This window comes from Cyprinus carpio, chromosome B23, assembly GCF_018340385.1.
Source record: "Cyprinus carpio isolate SPL01 chromosome B23, ASM1834038v1, whole genome shotgun sequence".
In the NCBI taxonomy this organism is placed as follows: domain Eukaryota; kingdom Metazoa; phylum Chordata; class Actinopteri; order Cypriniformes; family Cyprinidae; genus Cyprinus; species Cyprinus carpio.
The window spans coordinates 7,344,494-7,364,063 of NC_056619.1; the positions used below are offsets into that span (position 1 = coordinate 7,344,494).

Genomic DNA, 19,570 nt, shown 5'->3' on the forward strand with positions numbered 1-19,570 from the left:
TTAGTAAATAATTGTTAAATGTTTATTTCCGAGCTTCTATACGCAAAACACAGACAATCATTATAAATGCTTCTACAAAAGTACAAATGTTAAAATCAGCAAAATAGTGATTGAGTGATAATATAATTGTAATCTAAATCTGAAAAATGATGCATTCCAATATTTCATTTCACGATTCCAGGTTTTCAAAGTGATTCTGCTTGGCATCAGTTATTTAAATACACATAATTTGACACCTATAACAATACATTGACTTACAGCCCTTACGAAAATTAACCATGGTTATACACTACAAATAAAACCAAAATACAATGGTTACTTTAGTTAAATCATAAAAACCACAAATTGGTTTAAGCATGGCATTTGTAGTAAAAATGTGGTTATACAAATGGTAATCAGTACCAAAAAAAAAAAACATAGTCACTACACTTTTACTATAATAAAACCATGGTTAATTTTCGTAAGGGAGTGGCTAATATAGACTGTGGGTCATTTTTCAATGGATAAATCTGTTGGTAGATGCAAAAAGAAATATTAATGCGCTAGGTTGTAAATATTAAACCAAGTATTCACATCAAGCGTAAAGAATACAGCAGTCTGCCATCAAAAGCACAGCTAAGACTCAAAGCCATGTGTCTTCGGAGTCCCAGAACAAAGACAGGTGCAGTTAGGGAGCAAGGTGAGGAGGCAGAGGAAGGGTCTGAGAGCGTCACAGAGAGGAGGGGTGTATCTCATCGAGTGCTGCTGCAGCCGAGAGAGCTTCACCTGCTGTCAGTGTTTCTCCGGACATGGACTAGTGAGGAGAGCCACGGGAACCACAAGCCAAAGGACTATCTTTATCTACCTCGCTGCCTTAGCAACCTTTGTAGAGTCGCTGAAGACACGGCCGTTATTTATGTTTATTTATATTTATTTATAACGCGCGCGCTTCGTATCTACCTTGCACTGAGTCGCGCGCCCCGATGCTTTTACATCAGTTCGCGAATGGGACGCTGGAAACCATGTATCCCGGTATTCAGAAAGACACGACTTTCACCAAGATCTTCGTCGGCGGTTTGCCGTATCACACCACGGACGCGTCGCTGCGGAAATACTTCGAGACTTTCGGCGACATCGATGAAGCCGTGGTGATAACGGACCGGCAGACCGGGAAATCCAGAGGATACGGCTTTGTGAGTGAAAAATACCGTGCATTAAGTGTTGTTTTCTTATAAATCTCAATAGCTTATAAAATTAATAACGTTACTTTGTTTTTGTTGGTTTTACTCTAGCTACGCAGTTCTTTGCGCAGACTTTAAGTAGTAAATCGGACGTGTTTGTCACTATCACAGAAGTTTTGAAAACACAATTGATCGTACAAAGAATAACAAACGCGATAGCTGTTGTGGACACGAGCGCGGTGTTCGATTCGTCAGTGATTTGTTCTTGAGAGTCGAATCGTTCGAACGATCGGTTTGATCCAGGGTTAACAAAACCGTACTGAAATATTTGTTTTCCGGTCAACTGACTCACTGAACCGAGCAGCGGACTCCGTTCCGTAATGAGCTAAAAACTGTAAGTGAGCTGAGCTCATATTTTATTGACTTATGACGAAAAATACTTGAATAGCAGAAGTGTTACAAATATGTTTGTTCTCGACTTTTGTATGATACCTTTTTATTAACACGCGTACGAAATAGAGCTGGTTTTAATATAATGACAAGGGACCATGTTAATATATTTAAAAAAAAAAATAAACAATCTTTCTTTGAAACGGTTCTTTGAAGCGAACTGTTCAAAAGAATCGATTCGCAGAAGTGTGTCGAACTTCACTTGAATGATTCGCTCGTGCGCGTGCGGTCTCCAGGTGACAATGCAATCGTCGCGTGCCGCTGGCGCATGTCTTTGTTACAATTGTGAAGAACAAAAGCCAGTAGATGTACAGTAGAAACTCCTTTAATTTGCCTTAACACATATGCTAGTCACTAATGATGACTATGAGCCTTTTTAATAGGCCTAAATGTTTTTCCACCTAGTCCGATTTAGTGCTGAAGGATCTTAAATGTAATCCGCAGATATTGCGAGCTTTTCAGGAGCACAATGTGCTCTTACATCGCATTGCTCCACAAGTGTGTGTGTGTGTGTGAGTGTGATGTTGAGAGTCACATGTGGGACCACAAGAGGATTATTTCTAAAAAAGTATGTCATCAATTATCTTCTTAGCCTCTTGGATGAAGTTTGAAAGCAGGGTCTCAGATTTCTAGAAGTGGCCCCTTTTAAATACTTCTTTTGAGCATTGTAAGTGCAAAGCGTGGTCCGGTCCAAGGGTTTATCTGCTGTGACCTCTGCTCACTTAAGAAGGAGGTTATGAGGGGCAGAGAGGAACGGCCCTAATGTTGACTGTGTTTATAATATGTATTTTCATTATTCTGCTTTCTCTTGACCTCTTTGTATAGGCTATAAAAGGGATCGTGTGATATCATGGTGATGTTATCAAATGGTTATATCATGGCACTTTGATATATGTGCGTTGGTACATATCAAATCACACCCTATATTACCGAACAAATACTGTAATCAAATAATGTATTCATTTAAATCAGCTTTAAAGTCTAATGGGATGTTGTTCTTTTTTTTAAATATATAATTATATAATTATATAAAGCTTGTTTCTACTGTGGAATAAAAAAATAAAAGGTAATTGTGACTTTTTATATCAGAAATCTGACTCTTTTCTTGCAGTTCTGAGAAGAAAAGTCAGAATTGTGGGATAAAAAGTTGCATTACTTTTGATATTTTTATTCCATGGAGGGGAAAAAAAATTAATGTGAGATAATGTAACAACTGCAACGAGTTTAAACTCGCAATTTTGAACTCTCTCTCAAAAATGTAAGAAAAAAGTCTAAACTGTGAGATAAAAGTGGCAAATACCTTTTTATTTATTTCATTCTGTGGCAAACACAGGCTTCATTACATGTTAATGGTTTTAAATAAAAAAAAAATTCTAAAAGTAAAATATCTTTTTACATTTTTCTTTTGGTTTTGGGATGAATGTGATCTGCACTTGTTGCACTTGTTTTGAGTTTCGCTCATATAGATCTCTTTTTCTCGGCTTGCGTCTGCTGTGTTCACTGGTACAGAACTGTATCGTGGTTTGCCTTCAAAAGCATTTGGAAAGCACAGATAAGACTGCACAGTTTCACTTCATGCTTTTTTATTTTATTTTTTTGGCATGTAATCTGCCAAGGTGTAAACAAGCACACTAGATAAACCGAAGGAGGCGGTGGGGGGTCTGGGGGGAGAAGGAAATAAAAGAAACCAGACGAGAGGGTGACAGATTTTGGTGGCTTTGTTGTAAATGATAGTCTTTAATATCCTGGCTGATACACTCCCTGTGTGGGAGGCCTGGTCTTAAAGCTGAATTCTGGAATAGGAAAAAGAGGGAGGGTTCCCAGAAGATTACAACACAACCCAAAAAAAAAAAAAAAAAAAAAAAAAAAAAAAAAAAGAAAAAATAATTTGGTTTTCCCAACACGCTCACTGAGGCTTGTCGCCTCATTTACCAGCCTGGTTTTGTGACTACTGAGATAATAACATGGTCGCAGCTATGTGTGTTTGTGCTTGTTTTGTTCATGTTCAGTCCGAGACACTCTCCACACAAGGACACTCCAGAAACGAAGCGCACACTCTGGTGTTTACCTGACAGAAACCAGATCCCATGAATCCTCCTCCTAACCGCTCTCTCCGCTACCGCTCTGGCTGTCTTTCTCGTTCCACCAGCCCTGGGGAACACAGCTGCCGCTGGGTCTACACAGGGTGGGGCGTGTGTGTGTGTGTGTGTGTGTGTGTGTGTGTGTGTGTGGTCACGAGCAGCTCAAACCTCATATTGCAGAGCAGTGGAAGAGCGTTTGTCACAGAGAGCCGAGCTGTGAAAACAAGTCAGCAGTTGAGGCTGCTTAACCGCTTCACAGAAATAACCATAAACCCCTTCTACTTAAGCAAACTGGCATGGTATTAATGCCATGCTTGTATTTGTTAGATTAGTTTTAAGATGAAACACAACTTAAATGAGACACATTTTTGGCAACATAAACTATATAAATTGATCAGCTGATAAGAGGAACTGCATTGTGCATAAATACTGGTAAACCATGTCTCAGTTTATTATTACATCTCAGTTTTATGAAATCAATGCAAATAGGTTATTCTTTATTCTTACAACTTAAGAATGGCATAATATTTGTCAGTGTATAATATCCACGAGCTGAATTAATTGGAGTGGGTTTATAAATTTGGGGAGAAATGGCACAGTGAGACATGAAGATTGGAATGAAAAATAAACTATTATTATTCTTTCCTTGCAAATAAATAAAATAAGAAATAGATGCATTTTTATTAGACATGTTAGGTTTATTAGACAAGGGAGGTTGCCCAATTAATCACATTTCTAATCGCGATTACAATTACAGATGCCACAAATATGTAATCGTTCAAAACGGCAATTAATCGTTCAAAGTCCACTTATGTTATTCTGTGTGCTTAAGATGTGTTTTTTTTCTTTCTGCAGGTTATTTTAAGGGTTTTTCCATTGTTTTAATTTTAGTGTTAGTATAACATTATAATACCATTCATATTTTTCACTTTTTTTTATTATTTAAAGAAGAAACCAATCCGATGTACAGTTGACATTTGAGCCTTCACGCTATAGAAAAGCACTAAAACATTTTCTCTTTGAGTGATTCCAGCTTGTTTATTTTCATATAAAAATATGGCATGCAGTTGCTTCAAACAATGGTATAAACATCATTCAATGTAAATTGTGATAATTGTAATTAATAATCGCAATTACAATTTCAAGGGAATAATCAACAATAAGAGACAGTGTCTCCTCAAAATACTGGATGAGAAAAAAAAACATTTGTGGTACAAAAATAAAACTATGCCAGAATTACAAAATATATAATTAAAGGTGTATAAATCACTCATTTTTCTGAAGAAAGTTTGTCCAACAGCGACACAAGGAGGTAAAGTTACAGCGAGACTCAGTACTCTCTTGCCTCCCCTGAGCCCATTAAGTTTTAACAGACATGGGGTGAGTTTGGTGGGGGGGTGATTGAGAATGAATGAGGGAAAGTCACATGAGAGGAGGCAGTATGATTGGATATGACCGGTTCATGCAGTTAATCCTGCCTCTTGTGTATATGTGCATTCGCAAATCAGTCTGAACGAACAATATGATGGTGTTAATGGGAAGACTAATTTTAAAAAGTATGTAAACAGCTGACACACTTAGATATAACTACTTCGATACATTGAAATGAGACTTAAAATAGCATGAAAACATGATCTGTGGGAGTTTTTAGTGAGTAATCAGCTTGGTGAAAGTCACAAATCTCTGTCTGTGACCAATATTTACAGAACTTTGATAGAACAAATAGAAAACTACTTGTTTAGAATTGTTTTTTTTTGTTGTTGTTTGTTTGTTTGTTTTTCTGATAGTTTAAGGAATGTTTATTTTAATGAATTTACATTTGATTTAAAAAACAACTTTGAGGAATTTGCCTCCTTATTTCAGAACACCACTACACAAAACTCATTTGGATTTCGCAAGCGACAACAGTGTACCAGCTCTAATGCCATGGTGAAAGTTTGAGCAAAACATAACTGTTCTGTCTTTGGCTGCACAGAGGAGCACAGAACACTGTTTAGAGACCCAGCCTCAGAGCAGACGAGAGAGCAGTGCATTTATTGATTTATTTACTGTATATTGCTGCTGCCACACAGATGTAAAATAAACATGCAATTTAATTCCCAGCTGTTTACCTTCACAGACATAATCAACTGTTTTTGTAACTCGTGTGTTTTTAACGTAAACTTGTGTGTGAATGAGAACTTAGTTTAGTACTCACATGCAGTGACAGCCGCTTTCTGTCTGTGTGCGCTCAAAAAAAAAAACGTATATCAGAAGTGTAAACTACTATGGTTTTAAAACGCATGATTTCAGTGCGATAAACATGATAATCATAAACAAAACAGATGTTTTTTAGCAGGTACGAGCTGTAATGACACAGCTCTATTCTGGAAAAGGGGGCGGGGAGCAGCAGCTCATTTGCATTTAAAGAGACATGCACGAAAAACAGCGTGTTTCTGCTTTCACTCAAAATAGGCATTTTCAAAATGATATAATAAATGATCTTTGGAGTATTTTGAGCTGAAACTTCAGACACATTCTGGGGACACCACAGACTTATATCACATATTGTAAAAAGGGGCATAATGTGTCTCCTTTAAAGGCACATTGGAGTGTACATTTACACGACAGCAATTGTACTAAAATCGGAAAAGTTTTATAATTTTTTATTAAAGTTGTGCATACTGACGCCAATGTTGATCCCCGTTTACACAAATCAGAGTAAATGACTAAAAATGCTGTATTTTCATCCCAGGCCAGTAGGTGGCAACATACGAAGAAAGACTGTGTGTCTGTGGACATACCTATAGACTGAACACGTAATACACTTTGCATGACGTCACTTTTCACAAATTCAAACTGAAAAGATAAAAGTATTGTTTTCAAATGTTTGCATTTTCAGGCTCCTTAAACACCGTTATTGTGTAAATGAACAGCCAAAACGGTTTTCAGTTTACATTTGAAAATAATGTCATGTAAATGCCCCCTAAGCTTATAATACGATCATATAGAATTATAAAAAATAATGCAAACAGTTTGACAAAAAAGTGAAAAAAAATAAATAAATGTATGAAGTGGCTCAACAAATAGCCACAAAAATCACACTCATTCATACTGTGTCTGTACTTCATTTCTGTCTTTCTTCTTCAGGTCACCATGATTGATAAAAGTGCAGCTGAGAGCGCTTGTAAAGATCCCAACCCTATTATTGATGGACGCAAAGCTAATGTCAACCTGGCGTACCTCGGGGCCAAACCACGCAGCCCACTGACAGGTAAACACCCGACACAAGCTTTAAAATTACTCAAAATTGGGTACTTATCTTTGAAATCCTATAGTTACCTATTGTTCTGTCACTTTCAAAGGAGACGTGTGTAATTTAAGCACCACAGAAATGCAAAAATAATGTGTTTTCAAACAGGTTTTCTTAACATTTCCCCAATCTGCCATTGGTCTGTCAAACAAGTAAGTCTGTCCCAAACTCAGATAATGTTGCTGTGTCAGGCTGGTTCAAACGAACACAACAGTGTTTTGAAAGTGAATCATTCTGTATATTCAGTTCTATTGTGATTAATAAATTATACACTTCCCCTTTAAGAATCCTAAAGTTGTATGGTAGAGCAATTGTTGCAGCTTTTTCTTGATATCTTCGCTATGGATGATTCATACTTGCAAAAACTGATGTATGTTTTCATCATATCATGCTTTGAGTATCATAATGATCTTTTGTACTCTCTCACACACACAGCTCTCTCTGGCTGCCACACACACAATATCACACTTATTTTAACGGGTTGTTTGACGGGTTAAGCCTGTCAAGAATTTACTGCCATCCTACATTTGCATCTATACATGTGTGTGAATGCCCTGGCATAAAGTGATATATGTTCTGTCAGCACGTCTACTGCTCGTTCGACCTCCAACTTTGCATTTCTGTGTGTGTGTTTTGTGGCTAATATGTCAGAAAGAGGAAGGGTAACCTAAAGCATGTACACCTGTCCTAACACACCGTATTCACTCAGGAAAAGAGGATATTTTGGCCCCTGCTCTTGTTCTCGTCCAAACATGTTTGAAACGGCAGTCCTGTATCACTTTGTCTCTCTCTCCTCTGCCTTTGTAGCCATCGACACGTGACTCACGCCTCGATAAACGTTTTTTTTTTTGTTGTTGTTTTTTTTTTTTCAGGCTTACATGTTATTTTGGGAAACATACTGTTCAAGCACATTTTAGTTCAAAAGTGAATGACAAATAAAGATGATTAAAAGAAGAAATCTCAAAAAAAAAAATCTAGTTCAAATATAATGCCAAGTTCTTAAAAAAAAACATTTATATGACATTTATTTAGACATTATTAAACAATATACTTTTAAAAAAAATATTCTGTTTAGCTGTAAATTATTATTATTTCTGTTTTAGTTTTAGTGATTTTAGTAATTCAACTTAAACTTATTTTGTTATTTTGCTTATTTTTTATTTCAAAATGTTTGTAAAAGTTTTTTTTTAAGCACAAATGTTCTATTTCAATGATAACCAAGATCAATGTGCCAAGTTCTTAACAAATGTTAAAATCAATGTCGAAAAGTAAAACAATATGTATATATTATTAGTAATATATTATTTCTATTTCTGTTTTAGTTGTTCTAGTATTTTAACTTATTTTATTTTTAATTATTTATTTCAGTTAGTTCTTAGTTCAGTTAGTTCAATTATTTTTATAATGAATATTTTCAGTTATGTTATTTTCTATAAAGACCATTTTTAGATGTTAAATTATTTTATATATTATTATATTATATATTTATATTTTATTTCAGCTTAAATAAAACAGAATTAAATCAAATAAAATGATTGATAGTTATTAAATAATAGCTAATAGTTTCAGTTTTAGTTAACACATTATTATTATTATGCAATCATTTGCAGATAAATATTTTTGCCAAATATAATACTAGTTAAAAAAACTGAATGTTACGTCACTGACCTATGTATAATGAACATAAAATGAGAGAAGAACGTTTTTTTTTTTTGATAGACATAGAAAAAAAACACATCGAATTATGTTCACCATATGGTTTGTGTAAAGGGTAAAGTGTGTTTATGCAAATACAGCAGTGCTGCAGAAGAGGCTGTTGAGCGTGCCAGTCGTGTGTGTGTGTGTGTGTGTGTGTGTGTGTGTGTGTGTGTGTGTGTGTGTGTGTGTGTGTGTGTGCTGAATGGGCATCCAGGCGAGAGATGTTTCGGATCTGTGTCCAGGCAGATGCACTGTTACGCTGCTGAATAGAGCTGACAGCCTGGAGTTTTTCACATGAATGACTTCATGAGAGCGCACAGACAGGACGAGAAGAAAGAGAAAAAAACTAAATCAAAAGTGCATATTGGGTGAATGGAGAGAATGAGTGCCAATTAAAGCCTAAAGAGTGTGCGGTTGTGGAGGACACAGAATTACAAATGTGCATCATGAATGTCAAACATAGGGCAAGCAGAAAACTGGAGAATGAAAGACTCCGTTTGAGGACAAATGTCCAGAGATGATAGTCAAATAATTATGTAGCATTTGTCAGCTGATCCATTCAATTTCTGCTGCTTAACAACCATAAAGCTTAATTTACTGCCAAGATGTCTTAAAGGAGTGTTCTGGGTTCAAAATGTTAAATGAAGCTCTGTCGACAGCGTTGACTCATAACGCATGCACATGTACAGTACTGGACTTAAAATAGAAGTCTATGTGGCAAAACTTTCTACTGGGTTTAAAAGCAGAAATGTGCAGCTTTTATTTTTGTACTTATTAAGGGTTGACCAATATGGATTTTTTGATCTTAGGAAGCAGGGTAGCCAGTGGCTGATGGACCACCAAAGAAAATAAGTAATTTTTTTTTTTTTTAAGTTTGTAATAGACGTTCTCATGGATGTCAAAATAAAAGTCATGTTTCTGACACTTGACCAAACAGAAAAACTAATCGACCAATAATGCTGATACATTTGCCCTGGTATATTAATATTGTAATAATATTAATTTTTCCATACAAAATTAGTTATTTTAGCTATAAAACTCAATAAATCATTCGTTTCAGGCAGATGGATTTTCGGTTATGTTGTTATAACAATCCCTTTGTGTTCTGTCCTAGGGTTTTATGCGCTCAGATTTTGAACGGATGGAATAGTTTCATGATAACACGTATAATAATTAGGTTTTGTGGTTATACTTTCCAAATTGTGTGTATTGCAATGTCTCGATCCCTTAAACTTCCATTATAAGTGCATTACTGTGCAAATAATATTAGTTTGTTTTTACAAACTGGAGGATGAATTTTAAATCTGGGTCATTCCTGTAAAGGAATAGGTCACCCCCCCCCCCCCAAAAAAAAAAAAAATAATTTTCTGAATGACGAAAAGGACAAAAACAAAAGGAAACACCAAATATAAATGGCAGTTTGTATTTAAGACCTGCAGCTTGAGGAAAGCTTGATATATGAATTGTAGCTGTACTAAAAAAACAGATGGCATGCAAAACAAGACTTTTCGCAACACACATTTTTTTTTTTTCAAAAATTCTTCTTTTGGGCTCCACAAAATAAAGTCAGTCATACAGGTTTGGGACGGAATCAAACTCATCATTTCCTCGCCCTCCTTTCTGGGTGAACTGTCTCTTTAGTTCTCAGAAGCAGATTTCAGTCTCTTGTTTGTGCTCTTGTTGTCACAGGATACTCGACTGGAGTACAGCAGGTTCATCCAGCCCTGATCCAGAGGCAGTATGGGTAAGCATCTCTTCTCACTCTGCTAATGTCAGGGGTGAGGGAATAACATGAGCACGACCCCTCAGAAACAGTCCTGTCAAAACTGCACTTTCATTTAGCCCAGAACTGTCCGTTGTTCTTAACAATCGGGCTTCTTCCTCTCACACGTCTCACTCAGATCTGAGGACACGAGCTGTGAACGTTAGTGCACCTCTTCCTCACTATTTCTTCTGATGTGTTTACAGTAGCGTCTGCGGTTTATTTTCATCTCTCTGCCTCCTTCCCAAATTCTCTCTCATACTGTCACTCAGTCTCGGTTTCTCTCTTTTTACTCTCTTCCTCTTTCTGTATTTCCCTCTTGGTATCTTTCTGACAGCGTTTCTCTTTCTTTAACTTTCTCGACTCTCTGTCTCTCTTCTCTATCCTGTTCGACCTGTTTGTCTGTCAGTTAGGTCACCACCTGCCTCAAGTCTGCTAAACAGCCAGATGTCATGCAAAACAAACCTTCATCTCTCTTTCTTTGTCTCTTTCTCTCTCTCTACAAACATCTTTCTTGTTCCCTATCCCACCCACACATACTCACCGACATCTGAATCATATTTTACATATATTTCAAAGAAATTGTTCATTAAAAATATATTATCATTCATTGTTTACTGGTTGAATAATGAGGTTGTAACTCAACCGTTCTCTGTGTACAGAGTGAGATTTAGCGTTTAGGAGAGGAGCGAGGGCTGAGTCTGTATGTTAAAGGGTCTTGTCCATATCTGTGGGGGTCTCTATTTAAAGCCACTAGCTTTTGTTTGAACAGGTGTCCTGTACCCGTTGTGGGTCTGTATGTTTTTTCAGTTAATAGTGCTTCTGATCATGAACTTCCTCTTTGAGACAGACGATGCTAATAATGAGAAACGCATTAGAGGTGAACTTAACTCCACTAGAGTAATGGCCAACAGACTGCAAACAAACAGACCTACCACAGTATGTTGGCTAAAGGTTATGCTAACATGCTAACACTTAACATAAGGCCTGTTCAAAGAGATACTACACCCAAAAATGTCAATTCTGTCATCATTTAATCACCCTCATGACGGTCCAAAACTGTAAATTTATATATTGTGGAAAAGAAGAATGAAGTCCAAAAACAGACTCATGTATGGAGAATGAAAGAGACATTTTTCATACAGGTTTGGAACGACATGAGGAGGAGTAAATGATGGATTTAATTTTTCAGTGAACTGTATCTTCAAGGTAATTTAAAGGTATACTCCATCCCAAAATGAAAATTTTGTCATTAATCACGTACCTCCATGTCGTTCCAAACCCGTAAAAGCTTCGTTCGTCTTCAGAACACAATTTAAGATATTTTGGATGAAAACCGGGAGGCTTGTGACTGTCCCATAGACTGCCAAATAAATAACAGTGTCAAGGTCCAGAAAAGGTATGAAAGCATCATCAGAATACTCCATCTGCCATCAGACATGTAATCTGGGTTATATGAAGCGACGGGAACACTTTTTGTAAGCGAAGAAAACAAAATTAACGACTTTATTCAATAATTAGTTTGTCAAAGGTCTCCTCTGTGTCTCTCATTATCACCGTATGCTGTGTATCTCTGTATCATCCGCACCACAAGGATGTGCTGCTTCTACTTGTATTTAGCTTTGACTTGAAATAAAACAGTGCATCCTTGTGGCGCTGATGATACAGAAGATACACAGCATACGGTGATATGGAGAGACACAGAGGGGACTGTTGACAAAGGAATTGTTGAATAAAGTCATTATTTTTGTTTTCTTCGGTTACAAAAAGTGTTCCCGTCACTTCATATAACCCAGATTGCACGTCTGATGGCAGATGGAGTATTCTGATGACAAATCTCATACCTTTTATGGACCTTGACACTGTTATTTATTTGGCAATCTATGGGACAGTCTCCAGGTTTACATCCAAAATATCTTAAATTGTGTTCTGAAGACGAACAAAGCTTTTACAGGTTTGGAACGACATGAAGGTAAGTGATTAATGACAAAAATGTCATTTTGGGGTGGAGTATCCCTTTAAGAGATTGTCTGTTGTGATTAGGATCAGCATTGTCTCTGAACAAAGCATCCATTGTCAGTTTTGCTATATATGAGGCGTCATGAAGCTCAGTCAGTGAGTAGCATGTCCTCGTTGAGAGGAAGATGCTCCTGCTGTTGTTGTGGGTTGGCACTCTCACCATCTGTTGGCTGGCATTAGAGGGATTTCTCCCGTCTTGCCGTTGGGGCTTCCTGAGGTAGGAGGCTTTATCAGGGTGCTGGAGATGGGGATTACGGGAGCCTGTGGTTGGGTGTTGTACAGGAGGTCTGCTGAACCAGCACAATGAGGATCAAACTACTTGAGCATCTCAGATACACATACACGCTCATGCCTCTCCCACAGCTTGTCGTGCCTCGAGCCGAATGTATGTTCACTGACATCTGACCTTTATCACTTGGTGGTGACATTCACACCACTCTACCAGCGAGCAGCCATGTGACACTGCTGATAATCTAATGTTAATAATATTTGATGATTCATCATATGTATTGATTCAGACAAAAAAGGAAGGAACGAAAGAAAGAAAAATGTTTTTGAAAGTAGTCTCTTTTGCTCACCAAGCCTGCATTTATTTGATCAAAAATACAGTAAAAACAGCAAATATTATTACAATTTAAAGTAACTGTTTCTATTTTAATACGTTAAAATGTAATTTATAACTATGATGCAAAGCTGAATTTTCAGCATCATTACTCCAGCCTTCAGTGTCACTTGATCCTTCAGAAATCATTCTAATATGCTGATTTGCTGCTCAAGAAAATGTCTTATTATGAGTGTTGAACAGTTGGCTTTTCTGATTCAAAATTTATTAGAAATACAACTCTTTTTCTAACCCATATAAATGCTGTTACTATCACTTTTGATCAATTCCTTGCTATGGAAGCCTGTTTCTGCCATTGAATAAAAAACACAGTTTCTTTTTCTCAGAATTGTGTCATATAAACTTGTAATTGTGAGAAATAAGTCAGAATTGTGAGATAAAAAGTCACAATTACCTTTTTTTATTCAGTGGCAGAAACAGGCATACATTGCTGAATACAAGTAATTCATTTTTTTCTATTTTCTGGGTAGAAAGAAAAATATTATTATTTATTTTTTGCACATTTGTTATGTTTTTAGGGTTATGCATATTCATTTCAGACAGCTGTGAATCTCTATGCCCTACGGTCTCACACAAGCTCTCATTTTAGCAGCGCTACATTTAGTTAGAGAGACGTGACAAGGGTGGCCCTCTCCCAAACTGTCCCTTCACTAATTCATCAGTAATTTAGTGATTGCACTGTTTGTTTCTGTGTTTGCCTGGTAAGATATGACCTTTAAAAACCCCCCTGACTCTCTGTCTCTTCCTGTCTGTGACCCACACCCAACACAGCTGGGGCTGCTAAAAGTGATATTCTGCTCTGGGCATGACGGCACGACCTAAAATCATTCGTCCTTCCTCTTTGTCGTCATAATTTGCTCTCCCTTATGTTTCTCTTTGTGCTTCTGCTCTTTGTTGCTCCCCACATCAACAGAACCACCCAAAAAAATTACAGATAAACACTCAAACAAAAAGATATTGTGTTTTTAACACTGATAAAAACACATACACTACAAAACCTACTGAGCTGTCTGCAGACACAGCATTTAAAGTCACTATGAAATCAAAATGGACAATTCTTAAAATAGAATATTATAGTGTTTATTATAAATGATTTATCCATGCACATCATTACTTTTTTTTTATTTCATGTGCCATTGTAATCTTTAACTAAATATATTAAGGTCAGAAAGCTCACGGATTTCATCAAATATATATTAATTTGTCTTCTGAAGGTTTGGAACGACATGGGGGTGAGTAATTAATGACAGAATTAAAGAACACTTGCGTCTGACCGGAAGACAAGCCACTTTAAACAGTATGCTGAGTTCATCTGAAGCGCTTAACATAAAGCATGTCTCATATTAAGGACTTTCTGGATCAGCAACTTACTTTGTGTCCTCCGTTGATTTTCAGATGCATTTGCAAAAAGTTTCGCACACACAGATGTTCTGCACATACAGTAATTAAAATAGTACTGCGTTTGTCTGATACTTGTGTGCCGAACCAAAAGACCTGTACAGAAAATGTTCACTCTATTTATGCACCATATCAGTGTGGACAGAAGGCAAAAACGCAGTGTTTTCAAATCAATCCGGATTAGTGTACATGTAGTCTCAGTCATTAACGAGGTTACAACTTCGTTAGCAAGCAGTGGTTCTCAGTCAGGTCCTGTACTACGCCAGCACTCCACATTTTCAGTTTCTTTCTTATTTAACCGTTGCAAAGTACGAGAGGATCTCTCCTCTGTATTGACGAGCATCGGACTGAAAAAGATTATCAAAAAATAAAATAAAAATGGGTTGACTTGGTTTTGTCCATCAGATGATTGGATGGAAGCAGATCTGAATGCAAGGTCAAAAATTTTAAAAACATGCCTAATTTTCACAAAAAGATAGGGTGAATGTTATTTAACCCTTATTTTTTAAATCAAGTCAACCCAATAGGTTTATCTAAGGGTTAAGAAGGCTTCTACATAGGCAGCACAGAGCTAAAAACACATACTCATTTCCAACTAACTTGTAGCAATCAATTTTGTCAGTCCTCACACCCTTTTTTATTTTGCCTTGTCTCTGTTTTTGTCTCTCCTCCTCCTTGTCTCTCTCAATCCCTCCGTTTCCCTGTCTGCATTAGCGTTTGCTAGGATGAATAGGGTCAGTAAGGACGGCAGACTCAGTTGATTTGCTTACTCCACAAAGCCTCTGTCAGAGCCTATAAATCATCCTAAAGCGAGGGACTGGCAGACGAGTGACACTGCAGCTGTGTGTGTGAGGGGAAGTGTATGCTGCTGCAGATGTGTGAGGCTGTGTATGAGCATGTTTTTAATATTTTGAGCTCCGTGTCGGCGGCCCCTCTGGGTTCCTCTGTTTCTGAGGGTGGCTCATGGGTCTGAGCTGTGGGTAGCAGCCTCCGGTCTCTCTTTCTGTCTTCAGTTTGCTGTGATATCATCAGACACAAACTCATGAGAAATATTAATGAGGTCAGTGAGCAGGTCAGTTAGAAGAGCAGAGTAGCTGCACTTCAAATAATATGCTATGTTTATTTGTAACAGTACACTACTGTTCAAAAGATGTAATGTGATGTTGAAAACAGTTGAGCTGCTTCACATTTTTGTACAAACTGGTGATAATTTTTTTAGGATTCTCTGTTGAATAGAAAGTAAAAAAAAAAAAAAAAAAACTGCATTTATTTGAAATAGGAATCTTTTGTAACATTATAAATGTCACTTTTGATTAATATAATACATCCATGTATAATTGACATTTGATACAATTGACACTTTATGTAACAATGTTATACTAAAAAGGCATAAATCTTGCTATAATAAATGTACTCTCTGGCTAGTGCCATATACTTCAATGTAATATATATATATATATATATATATATATAGTAACAGAATTTATCAAATTTATTATTAATAAAATGTTAATAATAATTATTAATACCTGATTGTATATAAATTTTGACTTGATTTTATACAAAAACTATAAATCATTATTATTATTATTATTATTAAAAAATAAAAATAGAGTGTTTAAGAAAAATATAATGTAAAAACAATCATTTTATTTTACATTACAATTGTAAAATGTTGGAAAAAACAGGTTCGCTGTGCTATTGCAATTATTATTATTATTATTATTAAATATAAATATCAAAATTAAAAAAGTTAACTAATGGAGCCTTAATGTAAAGTGTGACCGAACTATAAGGAATCAAAACATTTTCAAACAATATCTAGGGCATGTTGTAGTCCAGGTTAAAATGTGAAAATAAATAGCCCATTAATCCCAAGTATTCAAGTATTTGGCGAAAACAAACATCTGAATGGATGTTAAAATCATTTAAGTACGTTTCAGAAAGTAGCGCAGCTGCTTCGTTTACTGGGTTTCCATGATAACGACTGCATTTCATGGTATTTTGAAGTGCCCACGATAACAATATTGTGCATATATTCATTATCGGGATTTATCGCATTACCGAATACCGGCACATGTCTAAACATGCAGCACGTATATTAACCAAATAACCAAATAGCAGCCTTTGTGATCTGATAATTGCACTCGAGATTTCATTTTTTATTTTCAAAAAATTCCTGCAGGCCTCGTTAATAGTTAACTCTCTCTCTCTCTTTGCAGACTCAGCCAGCCGTATGTTTACCCTCAGGCCTTCCTGCAGCCCAGTGTGGTTCTGCCCGCACAGGTCACCTCCAGCGCCTCGACCCCTTACCTTGACTTCAGCACTGCCTACACTCAGTACGCCTCCTCGGCCTTCGAGCAGTATCCCTACGCCCCCTCGCCAGGCTTCCTGAGCTACATGTACCCTCCAGGCACCCCCGGGGCCTCTGCCACAAACCCCCCGGTCCCCACAGCCCTCCCCTCCATCGGAGGAGCCCCCAGCACAGCCTTCATCCAGATCCCTCCTCATCAGCTCCACGCCGACCGCCTGTAGAACAGGCCACAGGGACCCAGCGCGTTTGCTGATATTGCACTAGAACATCATCATTTGGGACAGGGAACTGTGACATCATCCGCCTGAGACCGGGGTCGAATACAAAAGGGCTTTTACTCTGACTGGTTACTCTTTATGGTTAATAATGATATATATTATTGGTAGAGTTTGTTGAATAAATGGTGGATTGCAGGGTTGTAATGTAGACGGATCCAATGAAGGAGAAGAAACGAGAGGTTATACACACACAACCGTTCAAAAGTCTGGGGTCATTAAGTTTTTCTAATGTTTTTGAAAGCTGTCTCTTATGCTCACCAAGCCTGCATTTATTTAATTAAAAATACAGAAATATTATTACAGTTTAAAATAACTGCTTTCTATTTTAATATGTTTTAAAATGTAATTAATTCCTGTGATGCAAAGCTGAATTTTTGCTGAGTAGCTGCTCAAGAAACATTTCTAATTATTATTATCAATGTTGGAAACAGTTGTGCTGCTTCATATTTTTGTGGAAAATTTTTAAATGATTCTTTAATGAAGAGAAGGTTCAAAAGAACAGCATGTTATTTCAAATAGAAGAGTTTTATCAAAATATAAATGGCTTTTGCTTCCACTTTCTATCAATTTAATGCGTCCTTGCTGAATAAAAGTATTAATTTCTTTCAAAAAAAAAAAAAGTTACTGACCCCAAAAGTATGCACGGTAGTGTGTGTATATGCCGCTAAGTGACAGTTTTTTAAGTTTGGATGGTGTGCATCTGTGCAGGAATATCTGTTAAGCACAAAGCCTTAGAGACTTCTCCAGTTTATATATATATAAAGCTGTTCTTATGACACAAATGTGCTTCCCTCTATCTGAGCAAAAATATGTGGATTTTTTTAACCAGACTTTTTCCAAGAATAGCTAACTTTTCTAGAAATGTAGCACTGCAAAGGATTTGTAATTCTGCTTATCACCGTCACCTAATGTCTCTTCCATCCCTGTAGTTCCTTTCCTCCAGATTCCTCGCAAACTTAAGTAGCTCCATGTAGATTGCAACGACATTAATCCAGCATTCAGTAACACATGGGTTCAAGATGCGCTGTAGCTCGCCTGTCAATAATAACGAGGAAATAGACATTGAGTATTAATCATATTGTAATTCTGCATTATCTGCGATGCTTTTTAGACTCAGTTTTGGTCTGCTAAAAGGACAAATGAAAGAGTATTGTGACAATTGTCCGTGGTTGCTTTTGATATCCCTTCACGAATGACACTACAGGACAAAATGCCAGCAGGAACATGCAGAAAACCTTGAGAAAAGTCTTGACTGATGAAACGTTTGGACAGCACAAGAGGACATGTTGCCAGGACAATCGGTATGTTTTCACAAGAACAGTGTTGTCATGAATCTGCCCTGAGACACTCAACTCAGAATATGAAAATACCTTACAGTGAAAGCCATAAGACCAGAACATGCAAAACAAGTAATAAAGTCAATTTGCAAAAACTGACCTTCACTTATGTGGTTCTTTTGAAGTCTGTGTATGTTTTACTTCATTCTTAACCCCACCCCCGCCCATCCTGACGATGCACTATTATATGGTTCATATGATTATACTGTCAGTTTGTCTGTTTTACACTTGTCAGTTGAGTTTGTTTTTCTTCTTTGGAACTTGTTTTTTTTCTGCTGACAAATTCATTAAGAAACACGGAAGTATACATGTGCTTACAATGAATAACCGAAGGCAGTTTAACAATCATTTATGGCTGCTTCAATGGAAGTGCTGGAGTGAATCCAAGAGTTCGTGGACGAGCATACAAACCTATGCAAATGAAGGGCATTAGGGCTTTATACAGGGCTTTATATATTTTTGTGAGTAGGCAAACTATCACTATGGAAACTACTGGAAGTTGTATGCATGAGGCCTCAGACCTCAATCCAAATGAGCACCTGTGAACGACTTCACAAACAGACAGTCCTCCCTCCAAGCAGATGAAACGTTTATGCACTCTGCGTGATGCTCCCATTATATTGCACAGATGTATTTTTTTCTTTTTTTTTTTTTGTTCAGTTTAGTATGATTTTTGTTTTGTTTTGAGTTTTGTATTAATGTGTGATGTGAGGGGAGGTTTGATTTCAGGGCAAAGTAAAGAGACTGAAAAGAAAAATAGAAGTGAAGGTGCAGTTCAGGAGAGAACTTTCAATTATTTTGCATGTCCCTAGCCTGGGTCTAAACCTTTTTAATGTGATGGCCATACAGAGAAATGTGTTTCTGAATTAGTTGTGGGTGTATGGGATGGCCTGGATGAGTGTGAGATTTCCCGGCCTGAAATTTTGTCCCAGTCCACCCCTGCATGCTTACTAAAAGTACATTTTGACTTCATGGAATTGAGTTTGTGTTTTTCTCCCTTTAGTAATAACATTACCACTGCATTTAATTCTGTTTTACTGTAAACAGGTACTGGCAAATTTTCTTGTTCCTAGTTTCTATTCCTAAATGTCTTTATCTCTAATTCAGTGGTTCTCAGCCGGGGGGACAACCCAATGTCGGCTAGTTAGGTTTTGATAGA

General features: G+C 36.9%; 1 protein-coding gene across 1 annotated transcript; it reads left to right on the plus strand.

Moving 5' to 3' along the window:
• The first annotated feature begins 654 nt into the window (after positions 1-654).
• On the plus strand, positions 655-18,510 carry rbm38 (RNA binding motif protein 38). The gene is made up of 4 exons (XM_042750614.1): positions 655-1,172; positions 6,821-6,944; positions 10,371-10,425; positions 16,705-18,510. Exons 1-4 carry the CDS (start codon positions 963-965, stop codon positions 17,015-17,017), a joined length of 702 nt encoding a protein of 233 aa, XP_042606548.1. The 5' UTR covers positions 655-962; the 3' UTR covers positions 17,018-18,510.
• Positions 18,511-19,570: the final 1,060 nt, after the last annotated feature.

What these genes read in the sequence shown, in the direction of transcription:
- rbm38 (XM_042750614.1), top strand. Translation starts at nt 963, where the DNA reads ATGCTTTTACATCAGTTCGCGAATGGGACGCTGGAAACCATGTATCCC. An exon ending in AATCCAGAGGATACGGCTTT is followed by an intron (nt 1,173 to 6,820) that starts GTGAGTGAAAAA and finishes TTTCTTCTTCAG; the next exon opens with GTCACCATGATTGATAAAAG. An exon ending in ACCACGCAGCCCACTGACAG is followed by an intron (nt 6,945 to 10,370) that starts GTAAACACCCGA and finishes TTGTTGTCACAG; the next exon opens with GATACTCGACTGGAGTACAG.